At 45.4% G+C, this 24,227-nt stretch overlaps 1 protein-coding gene across 1 annotated transcript; it reads right to left on the bottom strand.

Annotated features, from left to right (window-relative positions):
* On the bottom strand, positions 1-20,914 carry LOC121835326 (hydroxysteroid dehydrogenase-like protein 2). Its single transcript, XM_042289392.1, has 8 exons — positions 20,727-20,914; positions 20,297-20,460; positions 14,742-14,955; positions 11,347-11,450; positions 10,385-10,486; positions 7,516-7,716; positions 3,453-3,680; positions 1-1,587 (listed from the first exon to the last, which is right to left on the bottom strand). Exons 1-8 carry the CDS (start codon positions 20,738-20,740, stop codon positions 1,346-1,348), a joined length of 1,269 nt encoding a protein of 422 aa, XP_042145326.1. The 5' UTR covers positions 20,741-20,914; the 3' UTR covers positions 1-1,345.
* Positions 20,915-24,227: the final 3,313 nt, after the last annotated feature.

Below are 24,227 nucleotides of genomic sequence, written 5' to 3'. Positions count from 1 at the left end.
TTTATAATGCACAAAATATTTATTTGATTCACCCAAAAAGGAGCTCGTAACAAAGGGTGAGATGTAATACCAATACTGCAAAGATAAAACAAAAGAGCCTCTTCATTGCACTAATGGTTCAGTAGCCGCCTCCTAACGCTTCGTAAAAGAAACCTTGAAAGCACAAAAAAGGTACACTAGTTGAGTTGGTTGTAAAACATAAATAAAGGCTCCCCGATAAACAGACAGCAAACACCTGGCAATCTCCGAAGAGAGGGAATCGTGACAAAAAAACAAGCTTAATACTTCCCAGTCAATTTCCCCAACTGCCACCAAAACAGCAACATGCACGGGGGAGGGAGCTATCTCAACGCCCAACTGTTTTACAGGCTCGATTGCATTGCTTCAAATAACTCGCCCACGACACATCTCGAGGCCACTGGCTCTACCAGACGACGTACAAAAATACTCCCGCCCCTCGCTAAACAAACCCCCTCCCGATGTAAGCAGGAGGGATCCAGAAATACACCTTAAAAATGATCTCGACTGCCTCCCTGTTAAACACAAGTTTCTCGCATGAATACGAGCAACCTAATCTGGAGCTCAGGTCTGGTCCAACCTTGATCAAGCGCAGAGAAGCTTGTCGCCAAAAGTCCGAACTCCCCACAAGACGTTGTTCCCTGCCAGCACCCAACTTTCACCACTGTGCCTGCATCTCGGTTGCAGTGCCACAAACGCACAGGACAAGCAATGCCATTGGCACTAGAAAGCTTATGTCCCAAACAAAGTACAAAAAACTGTGTTTGGGTCCCGAACTGGAAGATAAAATCATCAGCATCTGCAAACACTCTCTTTCATCTTTCCCTCTTCAGGTGTCCCAGTCAGTCACAAACTGATTTATAACGGCAGCAAGCACCTTTCAATCACACAGCACGCATCGGAAGCTCTCTTCCATCAGAGGTGCTTTGTTTTTATTATGCTTTGGTTTTCTGTCCCCAGACGAAGAACCATAGAAGACTGAAAGCCTGCACTAAAGCCGACGCTGCCTAAGAAGGGATGTACCGTTCCAACTGACTTGTCACTGACAATCAGTGGTAAGTACAAAGTTAGTTCGAGTCGGCGCTGCATCCATACTGTTCCTAGAGCTGACTTGGCACCGCAACGTACGTGTGGCTCGCCAAAATGCAAGATCTTGCTAATCAAACGGCAAAACAGCCACCACACACCAACGATCCTCAGTCATCTACCTTTCATCAACCCTACGCACAGAAAGACTCGGCGGCACAGTAAAGGATACGCAATCGCGGTAGTTTTGCTCCAACCTGACGTCCTTGCGCTACACAAGAAGGTGGCCTCGAGCTAACAGTTAAAGCTTGGCCCTGAGCATGCCCATGAGCTTCTCCAGCTTCATGGCCTTGCCCATGTCGCCCTTGATCTTCATCTTGCCGCTCATGAAGGCTGCCGTGGGTTTCAGGCTGCCCGCAAACATCTTGAGCAGGCTCTCCGTGTCCATGGTGAACGTGACGTCGGGGGCAGCGCCCTCGGGAGGCTCTCCCTTGCCGACACTGCCGGCGCCGTTCTTCAGGTCCACGAAAAAGTTCTCTCCGCCTGAGAGCGCACCCCGCCCCCGTTAGTTTTCGGAGCACTGCCGACGCTGTCTAAAAATTACGAGTTACTACAGTGCCGAGGGTGAAAAAAACGGCGGGACGTCTCTTTCCCGACGCCCGGCCTCCAGCGCGCTCCCATTGCTTTCTGTCATATTTTGGCCGCCGTGAATGCGCGCAGGTCATAAGACAACAAAGCGTCGACTAAGGTGGGAGGCTCGAACTGGACGCGGAACGACGGAGGGACCTCTCTGCCACCCTCATCCTGTCAGTAACAGTATCGAGTGAGCAACAAGGAAGTGGATGTAAACTAACATCAGAGCTTGGAGAGTAATGTTGTCAATATCGCCAGCAATGCAAGTTACGTTGCCACAGTGGTGACTCGCAAGTACTGGTTGCGTAATGTGACGGGCGGCAAAGGCACACATTCGTGGTGCCCCGGAAAGCGTCTGCAAACCGTTTCGCTGTGAATCGACGCAACATTGCAGCAGCTCGCTTAGAGCTACGGGATTCGTGACTTGCTTTCATACTCATTAGATGGTGCATCGGTTGCCACTTGAGCGTTCTATCCTTCGTTGCAAGAATTAGCCTGCCCCCATTCTGCCTAGCTGGAACACGAAGATGCTCCTTCGAGGTTATGCAGCTGATATCAATCAATCAATCAATCTTTATTTTTGGCCTTCTAGCCAACGTTGCCCCATACAAAAAGCTGCCAAAGGCAGCTTGACGGGGTCTAAGGCCCATTTGGAGATTGGCAGCAGAACTAACTTTCCAAAAAAAAAAAAATAAAACGCGCTAAAATAGTTTTATACAAAATACCAAAATCAAAATACCAATATTTATCAAAAATACTAAGGTCGCACACAAGCGCGCAAACCAGAAAAATATACGCACAGCTTCTGTTCATAATATTTACAAAATATAACACTTTCTAAAAGAGAAATACGGTTAGCAAGAGGCAATATATCAACAACAAAAAAGCGTACGCAGCCATTTTTCACATTACACAGAAAAAACCTTTTTAACAAGAATAGATATACCACACAATAAAATTATTTCACATGTATTTAAACACAATGTCTGACAGGACTATAAGAAGTACATCAATAATAATTTCCTTCCCATGTTATATATATCAATATTGTTGGTAAGTAAATGGAGTAATGAAGGTAGACGATAAGTGATTGACTGATAAGTATAATTAGTACGAGCTCGAGGTATGATCCATCTTTCCGAGAGGCGCGTGTTCATGCGATGAGGATGTTCGGAGAGGTTCGCCATTTCACATAAAAACAAAATATGGTCAGAAGTTGAAAAGCGGAAACTGCGAAATCTCTGCACTAGTCTGCAAACGGTTCTGCTTTATTCTTTATTCAGAGAACTCCTGCAGTGCCTAGAAGGCATTATTGCAGAGTAGTAAATCCTCTGTCCTTCTGTACTACGAATTTCATTGATTGTCAGGCCTACTTTTTCTGTCTTCGGCACAAATTCGACACCGACGACTCATTTACTACAAGTGAAAGTAATACTGGCAGTGTTTGTTACAGCATTTCAGAGTTTAACATCCTGACAAAGGGCCTCGGTCTCCGTAGAAACAAAAACTACTCAAATAGTCTAGAGTGGCCAAGATTAAACAGGCCTACTGCTTGACAACCTGCTGACAACAAAGCTTAGAAATTGAGCCAAGAAGTTGGATGAGACACTTCAAGTGTGGAGCAGTTAGCTCCTTGCCCTAATGTTAATTCCTGTAAAAAAAATACCTTATGCCAATTTTACCCACCTAAAATAATATTTTCCAGTGCCTGGTGAACAACTGTCTAGGTGTCTTGCACCGAGTATGTGGCTCAGATGCATTAAGTTCTTTCTCACCTTTGACCTGGAAGAGGAAGAGTCCGCCAGTCTGGCTGACGAGCTCTGTGCTGAGCTTTTTGCCGATCTTGTGCACAATGTCGTCGAGGGCATTCCCGCTGCCGCCACTCGTTGCCTCCGGTGCCGGTGCCGCTGCCGACAATGGAGGGCTGCTTCCCGACCCAGGCTGCTGATCAAACTCCTTCAGGCAGTCATCCGGAATGAAGAAGTCCGGCTCCAGCCTGGCCCCTGCAGAGTCGAGTGACAAGTTCTTTTACTATGGTACTGTATTTACCCAATTGTAGTGCAATCACATTTGTAACATGACAGGCGACTTCTCGTTTTGCCCGATGAAAAACAATAATACCGCAAATGCAACGTTGCTACCTTACCTACCCTACAACAACCCCAAACAGGGTTAGTACTATTGGAAAAAAAAAAAAGGTGAATAAATTTGGCCCGTTGGCCAAGTCGATCTGCTCAGTCGACTCTGCCAATAGGCAGTCCAGCTGCAGCAATAGGACTTTAAGGGGGGACACTGGCTAGACTTCTGAACTACTCAAGTGATCGTAATAAACTTTGCAGGGGAGATTTAACATCGGATGTAGGTGTATTGTGCAAACTTTCAGCCCTCTAGGACAATTTTACATACCTGCATAAGAAGATGTGTCGCTCTTTGTTAAGAAATCAATGATATGAAAATGAAGCTATTAAGCACCATTTTGACTGCTTGAATATAAAGTGGAAGGTGGGGGACTTTGGGCTGTCTAGTTTTTATAACTACAGTTGAACCTCGATGTAACGAAGTCGGTAAAATTCGCAATTTACTTCGTTACATTGAAATTTCGCTAAATCAAAATTTGGCTTTAGCATGCGAAAAAAAAAAATTCCGAAACATTTTACGGGTATGAAAACTCACCGAAAATGACATTTATTTAGGGGCAAAGTAGTCCGCGAGTTTTGCTTGCGCCTTGTCCGACAGTAGCAGCGGCGTCGGCGGCGTCATACGGCGTTCGAGCGCCCAGAGCGCTTGCACGGCATCTTGCTGCCCATGCGACGCCGTGTACCTCCTCAGTACGTCCATTGCGTCGAGCACTTCCCGAGTCCTCGTGATCTCGGCAGTTTCTTCAGGATGGCGTCCAAAACGTTTGCTTTTTCATCCAAAGAAAGAACTTTAAGTTTCCTTATGGCAGCAAGCACGTAAGTGAACCGCCCGGTTAAAAAATAAAGCTGTTTAGTTTAGGCGGTGCCAATGTTTCCAACCTACACAGCACTCTTGACCGCACAGTTTACTTGCCCCCTTGCGCCCACAGTGCCCACAGTGTGCTTGCGCCTTTGCTTTACATCACGCTCGCAAGACGATAATCGGTCTTTTCGGTCTTCTCCTAGATGGCACTGCCCGTGCGGTCGCGCTAGAGTTCCTGGCCTATACAGGAACTCTAGGTCGCGCGGTCGCGCCATCACGTCGCTCCCCCGCTGAAGTTGGCTCGCGCGCTACCCGGGGTACAGTGGACTATGATGATCAGTAAATGTCAGTGGTGATGCTGTTATGCCGTGTAAACTTTTTGCTCAACATTTTCTGGCCAGCCCCGCGGAATCCGCTTTGCCGCATGCCTCGCCGGCGCTACCGGCTCCGCATCCTTGGGCAGCCTAGGAACGTTGGAAGGCCTGTCCCCGTGAAGTAACCTATCAAGCGCACGCGTTTGCGCATAATTTTTTTTTTTTTAACCACAATTTTTTTGCGAAGTTGTTTTTTAGAGTTGATTTATTTATTGCCTTCTATGGCAATGGCGCTTCGTTATATTGAAATAGCAGCAAAATAGACTTCGTTGTATAGGGACTAAAAATACATGGGGTCTATGGGCAAGAAATTATGAAAAATAAAATACTTCGTTAAATCGAGGATTTCGTTACATTGAAGTTCGTTATATCGAGGTTCGACTGTATATATGAGATGCATATCTGTCCGATGTCAATTTTTGAAACATAACTGCAAAAGAATCGCACGGAAAATGGATCTCGCAACGGATTTCGTAGGCTGCGTGCGGAAAAAAAGAAAAAAAACAATTGCACGGTTGGGTGTAGCCACGTGACTTCCACCACTCACTCTCTCCTCTCCACTTCACCGTGCGGTGCGGGGGTTTTGGTTTCGGCCAGTTGCATTCTTTGGCTTTATTAAAAAAAATATGTGACTCTGTAGCAAAATATTAATTAAGTCATAAACTAAACGCCATTCTTGACCGATCATCACTCGCCGACTGCATATTTTTAGACTTTTCGAAAGCATTTGATAAGGTGTGTCATAAGCTTTTACTTCTTAAATTAAGTCAGCTTAATCTCTATCCCAAACTTCTTATATGGCTCGAATACTTCCTCATTAACCGTTCTCAGTTCGTTTCAGCTAACAGCCTCACATCTCCCCCAAGTGGCGTCCACTCCGGCGTGCCCCAAGGCTCTGTGCTTGGCCCTCTCCTTTTTCTTATCTACATTAATGACCTCTCTTCTTGTGTTTCTTCCCATATTCATTTGTTTGCAGATGATTGTGTAATTTTCCGGGAAATTTTATGTGATAACGATATAACCACTCTTCAATCTGACCTTAACGCCATCTCTGTATGGTGCAAAACATGGTGCATGGAACTAAACATTAACAAATGTAAACTTATGCGTGTCTCTAGAAAAAATATTAACTCGCCCGTCTACTCTCTTAATAATGTGCCTTTGGACGCCGTATCTTCTTATAGATACCTTGGTGTCCACATTTCATCTAACCTAACTTGGAGCGTTCACACCTCGTACGTCATTAATAACGCTAACCGCATGCTGGGTTATCTTCGACGTAACTTTGCTAAAGCACCTTCATCCCTAAAACTACTACTCTACAACGTCCTCATTCGCTCTAAACTCGAATATTCCGTTTCGGTTTGGGATCCAAGCCACGAAAACTTGATACACTCACTTGAAATGGTTCAAAATAATTCTGTTCGTTTCATATTGTCTAACTATAATAGAACTGCAAGCATCAGTACAATGAAATCTAACCTTGATCTGCCATCCCTAACATCCCGCCGCAAAATCTCTCGTCTTTGTCTCTTTCACAAACTGTTTCTTCTTCCCTCCTTGCGCGCCGAACATATTTTACCCCCCCAATACATCTCATCTAGATTAGATCATGTTCATAAAGTCGGGATTCCATCGTGTAGAACTAATGCTTTTTTTCAGTCATTCTTTCCTCGCACATCAGTGGAGTGGAATGGCCTTCCCGCCCCGACAGCAACAATCAAAGATCCCCAGCAGTTCAAGAACGCCATAGCTAACATTGTATAAATAAGAGTCAATTTACTGTACTAATAACCACTGCATTTTTTAACTTTATACTTATACATTGTACCCACTCCCCTCTCTAATGCCTTTGGCCCTGAGGGTATCTGAAATAAATAAATAAATAAAAGTAGTATTCCAACACCATATTGAATTTCCCGGCAAAAAATGAAAAAAAACTTTTGGGGAGTGTCAGTGGCCCTTTAAAGCAGAACAGAGAATGGTTTCTGCTTGCAAGCATTAAGCAGATTGGATTGCATTAAAAAAACTTCCTTTGTTTTCCCATCTGCAATACTCTGACTGATTCGACTGCATGATACCCTCAGTTTTTGGGGTGGCGTCAACCTACAGGGCAAAGTGACGTCTCCATGGCAGCACAGAGCTCCCAGCTCTTCTCTGCATCTAGCAGCCCTAACTGGTGCCCCGCTACAGCGAGATCTGATCGTCCCATTGCTTGCGACTTTGAAGTGGCAAACGCTTGATTAAAAGAAAGCCAAGTGGACGGAGTTCTCTTGGCTGCCCTCCTAAGTGGCTACCAGTTTCGTACAGCAGAAACATGCAAGAACCCCCTGCTTCAAGCTTAAAGGCCGACGACCAGACTCGAGATTCTGCAAGGCAGAAGATCCTCCTCATCATGGGGGAGGAGGAAAGAGGCAACGGTGGACAGGGTAAAGGAGGGAAAGGAGGAAGCGAGGGAAAAGTGGAAAGCGCAAACTGATCGTGGGTCTTTAACGGGAGAACAAAGACGCTTGTCTGTTCTGACCTGGGACGTTGGCGTACTGCTCGAAGTCCGTGACGCCCTCCTCCTTCAGCAGCCTCTCGTCAATGCAGAAGTTCCCCGTGAAGGATCGGCTTGGCTTGGTCAGAATGGCATAGGCCGCATCTGCCAGGATGGCCGGTTTGCGGCTCGAGCTGCGGCTGAGCTCCGAACCCATCAGCATGTCCAAGGCTGCCGTGTGAATTGCTGGCAAAGAAGAAAAGGGCAAAATGCTTTCACGTCTGCAAGCGTGGAAGAACTTGGCAGTCGGGTACTTGTCAAGCCTCGAGGCCTGGGGCTAGGTGAATGAAAATAAAAAGGGAATATAGGCGTAGTCCGAAATAAAGCTACCAACTAAATTTTTTGTTGTCAATTAACATGGAGGCTGTAGCATGCATGCTCATTTTCAAATAGGCCTACTTTGGCCAGCCTTCACCCGCTTTCGCAGTTTAAAAGGCGGGAAAAAAAATAGCGAGAAGGTCTGCAAGACTTTTCAAAAGGAACGTTTCAAGGCTTATGCATTAAGTCACAGAATCAACCTGATTAAATTTGTTGCCCCAGAAATCAAGCACTTTAGTTGAAGTACAGTGTATCTAGTTTTAAGCCCATGGACAGGAAAGCTTGCCATGTCTTGCAAGAAACACCCTGTTACTGCAATTAAGCTTGGTTAGACAAGCTCACCTAATGAGTTTGAAACATATGGCACCAAAGAGCCATGTGCAAAGAGCAGTGACCATACTTAGCAACCTTGCTAAAACATTTTGGCAAGATCATGTTCTACCTCGATGACAGCACAGCCTGCACTGTCAGCTCTGCATATAACAATGGCAAGCCCGAAATACATATATGGTCACAAAGATGCCAATGTTTTAAATTCACAAGCCATAAGGACCAATCACAAATTATGGGAAAACACATACAATGGAGAACAAATTCTGAAAGAACAGATACAAGGCGCCAACAAGTCCGTGACAGAATTATTTTAGTAAAAATAGATGCATCTTGTCCCATCCTTTGTATTCTTTGATCCGTAACTATAGCTACTATACTGCGTTCACTCCTAGGCTGACAGTGCAGTGGAAGCTACATTTTTGTTGAACCAGTCGCACGTCTATCTTTTGGCACATGATCACGCTCAGGTTCAGGTGATGAAAGGGTGGTGGTTGATTGCTCTGGCAAGTGCACAGATTCCACCTAACTGTTAGCTTAGGGGTGAACAAAGTCGGGCAAGGCAGAGCAAAATGAGACAATTTTTTAAATGAATCCCGTTTTAATGTGAAAGCATTAAATGTCCCATGGAGAGAACCGGCGTGATCGGCTTTTGAAGCCACACCAAACGGCACCTAAACTCCCCAGTCCCAATGGAGCGAAGCCTGTCGTCCGTAGCAGCGATCTGAAGGATACATAAAGGACGAGCGTGTTATTAACGGTGCTAAATATGAGGAAGGGACAAAGGGACGAACAACAACGACAAAGAACAACTTCCAGATAGCAACAAACATTTATTAACCCGAAGTTTGTATATATAGGGTAGGGGGAGAGAACAGGGGGGAGGGGGGAACGGAAAGGAGGTGACCCAACGTTCTAGGACACGTCACCGTTCTGGATGCCAGGAAGAAGTTCGAGACTGAGGAAGCTTATCTCCTTTGCAGATAAGTCGATGGAGGGGGAACCAAAGTTAACCTTGCATCGCGAAGGCTTCTATTATTTCGCGCCCGTACTGTGAACTGTGATCACTGATTCTTTCGGTCGAAGGGGAGTCGACTGAACAAGGTCCGCACTCCGAAGGGTGCTTCGCGATCAGGTGAAAGGAGTACTCAGTGACGCTGGTGGCAGCCTTCTTGATTTCATTTGCGTGCTCTCGTAAGCGGTCGTTGAGGCAGCGCCCCATTTGTCCAATGTATCTTGCACCGCACGACATGGCAATAAAGTAAACCTACTCTTTACAGCAGGGCACATAGCTGGTTTTGTGGTCCTTCTGACATGAAGGCGCTGGTCCGGGGTTGTTTACTTTCTTGCAAATGGAAGCTAGCCTGAACTTGCTTCAGAACACCACATTGGTGTTGAATCCAAGTGCGATGAGTTTCAGGCGGCGCGACGTGTTCTGGATGTATGGGGTGTAGGCGAGGCGAGACTTTGGAGGGGGCTTGTTGGATCGTGGGCGCAGGATTAGCTTTTTGATGGTCAATTCAATCATGTCATGGGGGTTGCCCACCCTAAGGCTGGCGCACGTCATAGTTTCAAGGAACGAGGCTATCATTGGCTCTCGCGCGGTGTAGCTCCGAGGAACGCCACCAGAGAAGCCCTCTTCACGGCGGCGCAGCGGCCCGGCTGCCGGTAAGAGAAGTGCCTGCCTGGGCAAACTCCGGAGAGGCTGCACAGCCAAGCTCGGTGCAGCAACTTCAAGAGAGCTCAGCCAACGGCCGCAACCTTGGCAGTACCGAAACATGGCCGTCCACGCAAATTTCACGTCTTTTGGGGCTCGTTGCTCCACGAACAATGACTGTGCATTTTTTTCACCAGCATATTTAGACCAGTTATACCAGGCTTTCTATGAACCAAATTATAAAATCAATTACATTGCGAAATTTGCATGCAGATGGCGCTAAACTCAAAATGTCTCATTTTTCCCTGCCTTGCCCCCTAGCACGTGCATTCTGTCATCATACAGAGAGACATTACCTATTTCAGAAGTCGCACGAAGTGGACTGCTAAACAAGATCTGGATCGCTAGTGTGTGCATTATTATGTAGGCAGATTAAAATAGCATTGATCGGCAAGGTCCACCTTCTCCTTAGAGCTGTTAAAAGGACCTCTGAAAGAAGGACAGCTGATGACGTGGGTTTTCAGACAGAGCAAAGGTGGTGCAACTCACTCGACTTGGGCCAGAGGGCGTTGACCGCGATGCCGTCTCCTCTGAGCTCCTCCGCCATCCCCAGCACGCACATGGACATCCCATACTTCGACATGGTGTACGCTGAAAACAATGAGACCCAGTCAGAAAGCGAGATGGCACAAAGCATGCAATTCAACAGAAGCCACTTACAAATTAAAAACGTATGTAGCCTTAACGACACCTCATCACCATCCACATTATAGCGAAGCAAGTGTTTACGATCTTGACTGATGTCGTTCCCGTCGGACATCACGCGATGTGCGACGGGAATCAGGAGATGGGCGATGTTTCTGAATTTTTATGCTACGGATATTTAATCATGTCGTATTACACCTGAGACTGCGGTGGAAGAAATCGGAAGAACTTTCAGTAGAAGGAACAGACACAGAGACGTTCTCTGTGTCTGTTCCTTCTACTGAAAGTTCTTCCGATTTCTTCCACCGCAGTCTCAGGTGTAATACGACATGATTAGCTACCACCAGCTCGCCTGCACTCTCACCGTCTTTTCACGGATATTTAGCCAGAAAAATGGGATGGGCAATCTCTTGGGGGAGGGCGCCCTTACCGGATTTCAAAGTAGTCGCCATTTTAGGACTGAACATAGAAAGGTATGTGCCCGATTGATTTACACGGCAATACTTCACTCAGGGTAAATGGTCCTGAAGATTACCATAAAAAGAGAAAGACAACTTCTCAAGTGACACACAATAAAAATTGCCTTTGCCTTGAGACTGAGGGTTCTTGTTCCATTTGTTCCATTTTACTTACGACACTGTGCATATATTTTTCACCAACTGTTGTCTGTTATCGTATCTGTGTGTGAGAGGCCACGAAATACACCAATCATTCCAGAAGAGAGAAACACTTAAAAGCTAACCACAGGTACTACTCACGAATAAGCTCCAGAAAAAACTGTAACCCAAGTCCAACTCTTCACTTACCGACGTGGTTCTGGAACCAGACGGGCTTCATGATCAGCGGTGGACTCAGCATCAGAATGTGCGGGTTGCTCGACTTCTTCAGGTAAGGGATGCAGATCTTGGAGCTAAGATGGGCAACATGAACGACAGGAGTTGCTATCGTGAAACCTTTTTAGTTTCAATGAAACAATGAAAACTGAAGTAATAGTGCAAAAGACTTTAAAGGTCCCTTTTCAAAAGTCAGCCCGTCTTCTTCAGAGACAGATCCGATGCTCTAATGGAAGCCTTACGCTGCTTCTGCACACCAGGAAAAGCGAACGTCTTCAAAAGCATAAAACAGAAAGCAGGGAGCTGATTCTATCAAGTTGGTTCTTTTACGTTGTGTTCGATTCACTATGTCCAGTGTGCTTGAATATTTGAGATTTTGACACTGCCACTAGACGGCTCCAAGTTTCTGAAAAGGTCTATAGGCTCCTGAGCTTGCTCCCCCGAGGGGAGACGATTATTGGTGCTCTAACAGAAGAGAGAGAGAGAATGAGTTATGGAGGAGGGATAGAGTATGTTGCTGCCTGTAACATTGTAGAGCACTTTTAGGGAAGGCCGAATGTCGCCATTTCTTGGATGCGATTTCGACGAAATGTCAAGGAGTGCTTTTTTAGGTTGCCTGAATGTGTAATATTTTCTAAATAGGCTACCTTATAGTTTCAAGTAGAATGCTTGAGTGTGAAGACACTAAGAATGTAAGGTGGTCTGCACCACTTGGCAATGCTTCAGCATTCATGCTGAAACAATAGAAATAAATTGCATGACAAGAAGTTTCCGTGAATTCACCCGTAGCAAAGTGCTTTTCGGACAGGCATTTGTGATCCGACAGTGCTAGTTTTTCCTTTTTATTTCAAATATTGCCGCGAGCGCAGCTGACCAAGAAGGCAGTGTACTCATGGCCTAATGGTTATCGCGCGTGGGTTCCACGCAGAAAGCCAGGGTTCGATTCCTGGCGGCAGAGACGCATTTTTGTTGACTTTAACGTAATGTTCTGGTAAATTCGAGAACCGTGTTACTTCTTCGAGGTCAGAATGTTCTACACGCCAAAACTTCTACGCCGATTATTCCAGAAGTCCACATGTGTACATAAGGGGCTCCGCGTGGCGATCTGCAGTCAGTCTCGCCCCAGCGATCGATCCTGCTCTCTCGCTGACTTCGATGCCCGCGACGCTTTGTTACTATCTTCTATTTCCTTTTTGTTTTGGGCACAAGTTCGCCCCATTAAATGTTTAGTTTCCTCTGTTATTCTTTGTTTCCTCGCCTGTTCCTTCGGGACAATATACATATATTGGAAGGATTATGCCGGTAGGAAATGCGTCAAAAGTGATCTTGATGCATTTCCCAGCTCGTTCGGTGCAACCGCAGTCTACACAACTCTGCAGCACCTTGATGAAAAGGCAGATTTCTACAGAATTCTACCGGAATGAAATAGCAAGTCCTGGCTTTACTGATGCACCACAAATGTGCCCGAAGCACCTCCTCCACAGCATGGCACAAGAGAGTTGATGAAAATAAAAAAAAGTGCAGGCACGCTGGTGAACTACTTCCACGATGAGAAAACCGTGACCAGGAACAGATAAAAAAGATGGAGAGTTCCTCCTATCTGTTCCCAGCCTTGGGTTTTTCCATTACAAAGAGAGTTGAGTTGGCGTGTAATGACAATGTCTCTGCCATGACCAACGATTTCACAGAGCTGGCCAAATTACTCATATTTTGTAATTAAATTACATTACTAATTACTTTGTTGAAAAGTGCTGAAATGTAATTAAATTACATTACAAATTACCACAGCCAGAAAGTAATTAATTACCATTACAAATTACTTTTAAAAGTAATGACATTACTTTCGCATTACTTTTGTATACTTTTAAATATAAAGGGGGTATTGATAACTTCCTTTTACAGATAACTTTATTTACATTATTTACACAGTTCATGGCACACAGCTAGAACTCTCTGCTGCATGTTTACCGATGGACAGAGGAACGCACGCGACTGATCCGTTTCCCACCCCAACCCGGACAATTATTTTCGGAGATGACTGAGGACCCTACGCGGGTTATCTCTGGGTGGGGGGAGAACAATTGTCATTGTTCGCAAAACCGCGTTGAGGCCGTTCCACGAGGGGCCTTAGTTCGACCTACTTCCCCTCCTTCGTTTCCCGAGAATGTCGAGCAGAAAGGCTCAAATGGCAGGCACTTACCAGCCCTATTTCTCACAGTGGAAGACAACACAGAGAGGGTACGCAGCATGCATCAGGAAAAGTAAGCGGACACTTTTAAGAGGGGCAAGAAAACGTCGAATCCAAAACCGCAAAACATAAGTAGATAATCGCGCTGAGCGGGTTTTCACAGTTCAAGAGAGTGGCAGAAAATGTCTAGCTGATAGCGGGCGCGAGAGTCGCATCAGCCGCATTAGCATCAGCAACATAGCGGCGGCCTAAGAGCGTTTTTTTGGAAAGGTGTAGAGGAAAAAGAAAAAGTAAAATGAAAAGAAAAGCGCTCTTGTGTATTTTGGACGCAAAAATATTCCTGGTGCGAAAAGGTAATTAGGTAATTTAATTACAATTACAATCGCTGGAGTAATTCATTACATTACTAAATTACCTACTACAAAAAGTAATGAATTACATTACTAATTACTGGAACAAGTAATTAAATTACAGTAATTTCATTACAGTAATTACATTACTGCCAGCTCTGCGATTTCACCACCATCACAGCTGAGAGAAGAAACAAAAATTTAGAGGAAGCACCGCATTTTTCGGACTATAGCCCGCAGATTATACATGTTTAAAAGTTGAAATTTTACCCGATGCGGACTACCTACAGGTCCAAGCTATACAAGGATTTGTATTTTTTCTAGATTGTTCACTGTGACAAGATGTGCAAGCATTTTATGAATAACGGAGAGTATTAATGTTGATCTCTGTATGATACAAGGTCCTTTGTGAGCTAAAACAGCAGGCATTTGTCAGGTTGTGCTGTGTATGATCATTCTTATGTTTGAACTAGTCACCAAGTACAGACTATGCAGTGGGTATGGACTATCAAAGCAAAATCTTTTTGCTTCTGAGCCCAAATCTGTCCCCGCAGACTATGCACCTCGTGCAGACTATAGCCCAAAAAATTTAGTACATGACCAAAAAAAAAAAAAGTTGTAATATCTGTGAAACTTGTACCACTTTCATGGCTTTACAAAAAGAAAAAGAAAGCATACCTTTTTCCATTAATCTAGGCCTATAGTTTGCTCACCTACACATTACTACCCTTTTTTTCTACACCCACTGTGTGCGCCACCCTTCAGTGGCACTCGGCATATTTCCTCACTTGAAAGAAGAAGGAGAAAAAAAGACTTCAAAAGCTACTCACGCGAGGAAGGTTCCCCTGATGTTGACAGAGTGCATCAGGTCGTAGCGCTTCATGTCGGTGTCGAGCGTGCCGGTCAGGCTGATAGCGCTGGCATTGTTCACCAGGATGTCAATGCCCCCGAACTTGGACACCGCGTCGCCGACGGCTCGCTTGACTTGTTCCTCGTCACGCACGTCCACGATGCAGGGAAGGCACTTGCCGCCGGCAGCCTCAACTGGAACCGGGTTTAGAAACGGCAAAATTCAAAGGGCCACTCTGCCCAAAACTCTTTTTCTTTAAAGCCCTATACCCTGTATCAAAAATGCCTCGTAGAAGCAGCAAGATGTCTACTGGCCCTGTCTGGGCAAAGCTGCTTTGGGGCTGGCGTGGTTAGCTCTGTTGCTGGGCGTCGCCTACATGCTGCTACAACCTGGCCATTTTAGTTGCCCCCCCCCGCTCCCCGCAGGAGTTGAATAGGCCAAGAGAGAAGGGAAATCCGTTTCGACAGGGCTCGCACACACGCAAGTTGCCGCCATACTACAATGGAGTGGCGCTACTTTTAACTTCAAAATGACGCAACAACACTTGGTTTATTCCTGTTAAATAGGGGTGTGCGAATATTCAATATTTCGAATATGCATGGAATATTTTCCTTATTCGATTCGAGAAAGTATATTCTGAAATTTCCGAATATTGGGTTATGGTAGAGTATTTCGGCTATATACGAATATTCGATCAAATAGTGAATACTCTGCGCGCATGACATGCCCTGAACATTCAGAGCTTCCTTAAAAGCTGTGTTTAGTTGCCTAAAATTGCGGGTATTGAGGCCTTTTTCCTATAAATCCTAACCCTTCACGTTATTCATAGAACTACCGTGCTTGTATGATTCTAACACGCAGGCAGATTTAGCTCTCAGATATTTAAAAAGTAAATTGCTGCCGATTTTATCGCACAGGTAAAATAATGAAGGTTGAACGCATACCTCATGGGACAAATTTTATGAAACGCACACCAGCACAAACATAAATACCATGCACTAGTCGCCTTTGTCGAAGTCCAACGATGGTTCTTCGCTGTCCACAAAGGTAATCCTTGCCTTCTTCCAAAGCGTTTTAAGAGCCATGCTTTTTTTGCTTGTACGGGTGTCCGACCGTCGCCTCCTGGGAGGGTCGTCTTCCAAACAACACTGCGAGCTCGTCGGGTCGCTGGCATCGCGATATCACGCAGTGCTGCTTTGTTGTTATCTTTCCCCGCCAGCGTGATGGCCTTTCGTTTAATCAAAGCCTCCTAGTGGAATTTCTTTTGTTTCTCCATCTTAAAACGGCAGACAGGAGTTCGTAGAGATGAGAGAATGCACGTGATACGGATACCAAAATGGCAATGGATCGATCGATGATACTAGCTGCGCCCTTTGTAACAGGCGGTAGCTTGCACCACCTAGCCTAAGAAAATGTTTTGCTCCTCCACTTAAACACCCAATTTATTTCCCTCTACATCCCTGCAACTATGGGCAGGGGGAAAGAACCACCAGGCTGACCTATGAGAGATTCGGCAAATACAAAATAAAAATAAAAAAAAAAGGAAAACACCCTTTTCCCTCCCGCCTTCTCCCCACTGGCGAGGGAGTCACCAATTTTCCTCTGGTCAACCATGTTGGGGTTCTTTCCAAATCCAAACCCACTGAGAGACAGGGTTGAGACTTCGGGCCGGAGCAACATGAAAAGGAGCCCCTCTTTTTCTTTGTCCTTCCTGTCTCCGGTTGTGCTAGTTGGATTCATGGTTTTGCCCAAAAAAAGACGGACACAAGAGAGAGAAACAAACACGAGCGCATTTTAAAATTAGAAAAACATACAGATATATCGTTGATTTCAATGCGTCCACGCATGCGTCGTGTCACGATCACGCATGCGTCGTGTCACAGAGAGAGAAACACGTCGTGTTTCTCTCTCTTGAGTCTGTCTTTTTTTGCGCAAAACCATGAATCCAAACGTTCACCAACTCGCCCAACAACAAACTATTTTATTGTGCTAGTTGCTTTTAGCAATTTCAGTTTTCCCTAGTCTCCTTCCAGCAATGCACTAACCTCTTTTTTGTTACCCCAACCCTTTTATAATCCACCTTTCCATCTCCTCCAACAAAACACTGGTCCCCCTCTATGTCTGTTCTCCCCTCAAGAAGGGCAGGTTTAAACCCCTTGCACCTCAAAACCAGGTGTTGCATAGGTTCGCTCTCCATTCCACATATGAAACAAATTGTATCCATATCTTCGAATTTTGCCCTATAAGTCTTTGTTCTTAGTACCCCAGTTCTGGCCTCAAACAGTAAAGAGCTCCCTCTAGGATTGTCACACTAAGTTCCTTTCCCTATTTCCTGTTTTTGTAACCTATATATGATTAAAGCTGATTCCTTTCCCACATCTCTCTCTCCGCATCCTTAACTTTGTTTACTACTGACTTCGTTTGACTGCCCGCTTGTAAACATTTGTTTATGCGCTTTCGAGTCCGTTTTGCGCAATTTGCGTTCAATCTTTTCACGTATAGGAACTTATAAACCTCAGCTGCACACCTCATCTGCTCCGTATCAGTTAGCCTTCAATCAAACTTTACTTGTTGCCTCTTCAGGCACGTAGCCAGGGGGGAGGCCCATGGGGCCCGGGCCCCCCCCCCCCCCGAAATCTTCCATTTTGCTGAGACCTCCTCTCCCCCCTCCCCCTCATTCAGCATTTTGTCATTAGCGGGCACCCCCCGAAACAAAATTCTGGCTACGTGCCTGTGCCTCTCTGCTCTCAACCATACCTAACCCATATCCTCCTTTAACCCTTCATTTGGTGTGTTGCCATGTGCTTCTAAAGCTAAGCTGCTTACACTCCTTTGCCTTACCTCTAAGCTTGACTGTACTTCAGATTTTATACACAGGACTGCATTACCGAAAGACAACCCTGGTACCATTACTTCTTTCCATACCCCCCCTCACAACTTCATATTTATTAAAATTCCACAATGCTTTGTGTTTCATAATAGCCAAATTTCTTTGTCCTTTCTTCATCACAATATCTTCATGTTCATTCAGATATTTTTTTCCCTCATGTAACCATACACCTAGATATTTATACTTTTCTACATGCTTTATCAGAGTGTCTTGTATCTCTAGAGGTTCCCCCTTCTCGTCGCTATGAACTAGTATCCCAGACTTGTCCCTACTGAAGTTAAGGCCTAAAGTGTCCCCTTCCCCGTCGCAAATTTTGATTCGTTTCTGCATTGTCTATCGACTCTCTGCTACAGGTACAATGCCATCCGCATACTTCAGCCCTGGTAAAGCCTGATTTACTTTTTCTCTTACTCCATATAAATCAAATCAAATACTAAATTCCCTTGCTCTAATATTTTTCCATTTCACTAAGGCAGTGGTTCTCAACCATTGATGATTCGCGGACCCTTTGTGGATCGGTGGAGATGATGGGGGACCCTACTCATGGTGAGGAGAAGGGAAAGGTATAGGTTAATTTTGATAATTATGCAATAGATGAATATAAATAAGGGCGAGTGTGAAGTAGACTACTCTAATTGACATGCACATGAGAAAACTCGCCCAAAAGTGGAATGTTTCAACTCAATCTGGAAAGAATACGACTTTTATTGCCGAGCTTGACTGATGAGGCAGTGCTTTGCAGACCCCTAGGGTGCCTTTGCGGACCCCCATTTGAGAACCACTGCACTAAGGTATATCATAAAGAGCAGGGGAAACAATGGATAGTCCTGCCTAAGTCCTTTCTGTATTGCTGCTGTAAACAACTGGTCTTGATGGCGATGAGGCTAGCCACCATATACCAAGTTTTGCGGGTTTTTGTCTTTTTTTTTTTGTTGTTTTCAATTGTAAAACTTACATATTTTTTGCCAACGATTTTGGCAAAGAAAAGTGTGCTTTAGAATCGTGCAAACATATGTATTAGCTCACGACAAAGGAGCAGTTTTATTTTTCGTTTTGCCAAGCTTGCATTGTGAGTCACTTTTCTAGTGGCCTTATAGTTTATGCTGCGGGAGCAAGGATATTTTCGGCTGCAGGCGCAGCTGTCACTGCGAAAAGGGAGCACCTCTGTACTGAGCATCCGGAACAATTATTTTCTTCCATGATAATTTGCAATATTTGCAATAGCAGCTGGAATCTAACTTGCTGGCTAAATAAAGGCAATTTTTTTTTTTTTTAAATGTTACTATTAGTTGTTTGTGCATCAAGATTACAGCTTGCATTTCTACATATGCTATCTAGACATGAACAGTTTTGTACACTCTTAAGATTGTCAATTTATAGAACTTATCAGTTGTGCCTTTTGCCTGTTTTCATGTACAGTTAACAAGTGATTACTAGTCAAGGTACAATAGCTGTGCTACCAGTTGCATTGTTTATATGCTGCCAAGTCAGCTAGTTTCATTTACTCGAATGTGTTAACATAATTTTCGGTCTTGAAGGTGATAAACAAAGTACTTGCATATTTTCCTTCGTTATTTCTTAATGGTACACGCATATTCTAAACATATTCAATATTCAAAGCTATATTTTTCTGCTATTCGTATCTGTTTCATATTCGAAAATTTTAATATTTGCACACCCTTACTTTTAAATAATGTTTTAATGTCTTTTCGAGCAAAAAGTTTGTGTCCCCGTGGTGTGGCAGGTCTGTAGCCAGAAATGTTTTTCTGGGGGGGGGGGGGGCGGGGTCAATTTTTTGAGGCCACAACTTCGAAGCATTGGAAGAAAGAGGTGGGCGGGGGGGGGGGATTCAGGGATGAAATGGCATCAGTCAAGCTGTTCGGGCCCCAAGGTCTTTCTGAGCCAGAGACGATGAGCCTATGATTTGCGGGCTCATCACCATTCTTCTATAATCTACCTCTTGACGCGTTCACCAAGATTTACCAGCCTTGTCGGGAGTCAGGAGCGCAGCCGCGGCATTCTCATCTTTGCATGTCTATCAGGAGCTAATTGTTGGGTGCACCGTCCCAATCACCGCCTCTGCGGCCTTATTTTGCGAAAACCAAATGTTGATTCAGTATCCCTTTAACTGCTGCTGTTCTGCTAGAAATTCAAAATTCCTTGGAAGCAGAGATACTCATTGAGCTGTTTAACATGGTTCCCTGATCTTGTCCATCACAATGAAAACTGAATATATTATCATTATAATCATTACTGATCAAATCTCTTCCCCACTCTGCCTAGTAATACAGCTCGAGGCGAAATCAACAGAGCTTCCTGTATCCACTTCACGGAGCCAAAAAATAGAGAGTGGTTCTCAGCTCCCAAGAGATCATGTTACACAGATACTCAGCTCTACTTCTTTTACTCCCTTTCAAAGTGAAAAATACTTTCACAAAGTTTTCGAACCGGAATTTCACCAGAACTTTTGGACTCCAAGCTAGGAAACAACATATATTTCGGGAGCTTGTTTTCGTCTTTTCTTCGTTTTCCTTTTTAGTTTACTAAAATTAGACAACTAGCTGATAAGGTGCGTGTACTTTGGATCGAAAGAAAAAAAAGAACCGAACTGCACGGAGATGTATTGTTTTCGGATGTCCACGTACCTTCTTGAGCGGCGGTGTAGATGGTCCCAGGCAGTTTGGGGTGCGGTTCGGCCGTCTTGGCAGCGATGACAACGTTAGCACCGTCCTTGGCGGCTTTCAGGGCGATCTCTTTGCCGATTCCACGGCTGGCGCCCGTGATAAAAAGCGTCCTTCCAGCGAGTTTCCTGCAAGGGGTTGAACCCGATTAGACGGTTCCAGCGCGGAGACAAACGGCGCGGACAACGTCCCAAAAGAGCGTCACCTTGCAACCGACAAACTCGATAAAATCAGTAACAGGACATATTTACTCTCACCTTGAAAGAGTACGTCGGACAATCGAGACCGGTAAACAAGGAAAACGGTGCAGAATGCGCCGGTAAGCCGCAGGGCGAGAGTGGGTGAGATTAGTACGACGGTGTATCGGCGATGTTGCGATGCTGGTCCTACTTACCCTGTGTTAATCATCTTCCTACGGTTCTGCAGCGCCTTGGAGGTACGGTAACCTTGTAATGCGCTGAAGGCACGATTTGATTTTCAACTTGCACCCGGAAATAAAAGCTCGCGGTCGGCAACGACGAGAACTCCTCAAGTGGTTCGGTCCGGGCTTGAAATCGGTATTGGATTCGATCTACGAATGACTTGGCTTAGCTTGGCTTGACTTCTTAAAAACAACTGCTCAAAAGCAAATCGAGCCAAAAAAACACGATGTTTGAGGCGCGGCATTTGAACCTTGTGTTCGAATCAGTCGACGACTGATAGACTACTCAGGAAACTGCAGCACGAAAGCTCGTGCTGCAGAGCTCAGGCGTGGGTACACCGTGGGCGTGGGTTCCCCACCCCTGCCCGTCTCGCTCTGAATGAGAATCGTACAGACGTGCAATCGTTTAGCACTACCTAAATTTTTCATCTACAATGGGTACCAATGTCGCCATGTCCTGGCAGACTAAACTCCCGCTGCTGTATAAACAACTAACGACTAATTAGTTTGTTTGTTTGTTTTCTCGAATAATAGGACACGGAGGGAGGAGGGGGGGGGGGGGGGGGGGGGCGAAAAGCATTCTTGGCTACGCCAGTGTTTTCATAGATCGATTGTGCGTTCTGCACATAGAGTACAAAACAGTAAGTGACCTCCTAAAAACATTCATGTCCTCCTGAAATGCTGCCGTGGTTGTGCCTTTCATACATTTAGGAAAAGTCCTCGAAACATTGTTCTGACGAAACCTGAGAAAATATAAAACTTTTTTCCGGAGGTATAAGGAGCCAACCTTTAATTGCATCCGTCTTCCGCATTGTGTGTTCGGCCCAAGGCAGCTTTCTGGCTTTTGCCTCCGTAGTAGATAGCACCAAGCGTATTCCTTTCACGCCGCGAGAGTGCTGCATTCAGCGCCACAAGCGTAAGCTTGTCTGGTAATGGGGCAGACATTCTGTCCATCGGTCCGTGGCGAGCGGCGGCGACCCCGATTTCAGCAGTTCTCGTGTGGACGTGCGCATTACGGCCCTGGTTTCTTTATGATGTTTTAAGACCATGGGCGTACCAACCGGGGGGGCAACGGGATAGCCGGTGACGAACACAATATCGCTGCTCCTTCTCTTGAGTTGCCCAGAGTTGAGATTAACTACCTGAAGCCAGAGCTGAATTAGTCAAAGGGCCCTCTATCTGATTTTGTCAATGGTGTTTCCTGTCTTTTCTTATTTTGTCTTTATCTTCTAGGCTATTTGGGGATTTTGTCCTTTTTCTAGGCGTATATAAATATATTAATTTTTTCCGTAACTTCCTCATTAGTTTCAAAAGTTAGGAGGGAGATAGTATGTATCGAAGGAGACATCACTAAATGTGTTGCTAGTTGAAAGAACTGTGCTGTCTGTCCTTGTTCCTAAGCATTTTCATTCTTTTTTTTTTTTTTACTCTTGGATACCAAGTGCACCACCCCCAGCCCTAAGGGGCGGGGGAGGGAGTTTTGGTTCCCCCCCCCCCCCCCCCCCATTCAAAAACAAGTTGGTACGCCACTGTTTAGGACCATTGGGAGCCTCGATAGATTGAAATGCTTAGAGCATATTCTAGGGGTCATTTGGATGCCAGTACGAGTCGTCTTCACTGCTCGAATAAAATGCGGGTAATAGAACCAAACTGCATGCTAGAGAACAGTACGCACATTGCAATGGCTGCAATGTGATATGCAAGCCTGGCGTAAAAAGGTCATAGGCAAAACAATGTACGCGTGAGAGGTTATTTACGCTCCACATGAGCTTTTTCTAAAGAAAAGCTTTGGCATCCTCTTTTCCGCACGCCGTCACATTTGTTACACAACTCAGCATTGAATTTGGTTGCCGGAACAAACAAACCTTTGTGCCACGAAAATCCACTATTTGAGAACTTGCAGGTTTGGGAGGCTTTGGTTGCGATCGTGCGTGCCGAACAGCTATGCACACGTACGACTACGAGTGCCGGAACGGGCCGACGGGCCTTTCGCTTGAAGGTTTGATCGCCCGATTCTCGACATCACAGCGAAGCAACCATTGGCTCGATTGTTCCTGCAATTTCCCTCTGTGGCTGTCAAAGTGACTAGCAAAACTACTTGCATAAATAAGTTATTTTGCCCACTAGTCTGCAAAACAAGTTCGTCAGACAACTGTCCAAGCCTACTTGATGCGTCGCACTGCAGTAATCCACTTCTGTCGCCGTGTCGCTTCCCAAGATCTCGAAGGGAAGCGGTGAAGTTTGACGCTTGAGTCACCTTCGCGACTGTGGCAGTCTTTCACACAGCAGTAGCGACGTTTATTTAGGGGGGGGACTCTAGTAGTAGGTGAGACGTCACAGGAACCCGGTGAGGTCATAGAGACTAAAAGCTGCGACTTGCCGATACGAAAAACAGTTCCCAGAAAGGCTCGTGCCGATGGGAAATGCCACGTTCACACGCGATTTCTAAATGCGCCCGCACGCAGTTCTCGCGACACGGGCCGTCCTGGACTACCCAGTCTTTTATTTTGTAGCCACTAGATGGCGCAACTTGTAGTGCCGCTGACTGCCCCTCGACCTGCAAGCTTGCCTTCCCCTGACGTCACGGCACTGAAAAGCACGGGTATTTTTGAATGTTGGTTTTGGCATCATTTTCACTTGCCAACAAAAGCAAATAAAACGAGAAAGGCACAGCAGCAGACGACAATCAGTTGGGGAGATGAAGGTCCCGAGGAGGGTCCAAACTGTTAAGAACGGTGAAGAAAGGGGAAATAAACGAAAGGGGGAGAGGAGGTCGACTTCACAGCACAAATTAAGAAAAACGAAAGAAAAGAATGCGAATGCAAGGGCTGTTGGAACATGATGCCACAATAACGAACAAACAAAACGAGAAGGACACAACAGCGAAACGACTATTTACTTCTTTGCAGGAGCGGGAGAAAATATATCCAGATTCGATGACGCCGATGCGGCCATATCGAGCTCACGGTGTCTATTTTTGGAGAAGTGACGGCGGTGCTCGCAGAAGCGTTTATGGGAAATAAACGAAAGGGGGAGAGGAGGTCGACTTCACAGCACAAATTAAGAAAAACGAAAGAAAAGAATGCGAATGCAAGGGCTGTTGGAACATGATGCCACAATAACGAACAAACAAAACGAGAAGGACACAACAGCGAAACGACTATTTACTTCTTTGCAGGAGCGGGAGAAAATATATCCAGATTCGATGACGCCGATGCGGCCATATCGAGCTCACGGTGTCTATTTTTGGAGAAGTGACGGCGGTGCTCGCAGAAGCGTTTATGGAGCTTGCAATTGGTTTCGCCAATATTTAAGTGTCGGGACATGCGGTGCAAAAAATTACGTAAGCAGTGTTAGCAGATTTGCCGGTATGGCTGTCAGGAAATGTGTTTGAAATTAGGGGGAGGAGGAGTGACATGCTTGCAGGTAAGGCATCAAGGGCCGTTACTTGGTGCGGTACCGGGTGAGTATCGT

Source organism: Ixodes scapularis, unplaced genomic scaffold, assembly GCF_016920785.2.
Source record: "Ixodes scapularis isolate PalLabHiFi unplaced genomic scaffold, ASM1692078v2 PGA_scaffold12__126_contigs__length_90152505, whole genome shotgun sequence".
NCBI classification, from domain to species: Eukaryota; Metazoa; Arthropoda; class Arachnida; order Ixodida; family Ixodidae; genus Ixodes; species Ixodes scapularis.
Note: the sequence above shows the minus strand (reverse complement) of the source record. Positions and strands in the feature narration are given on the sequence as shown.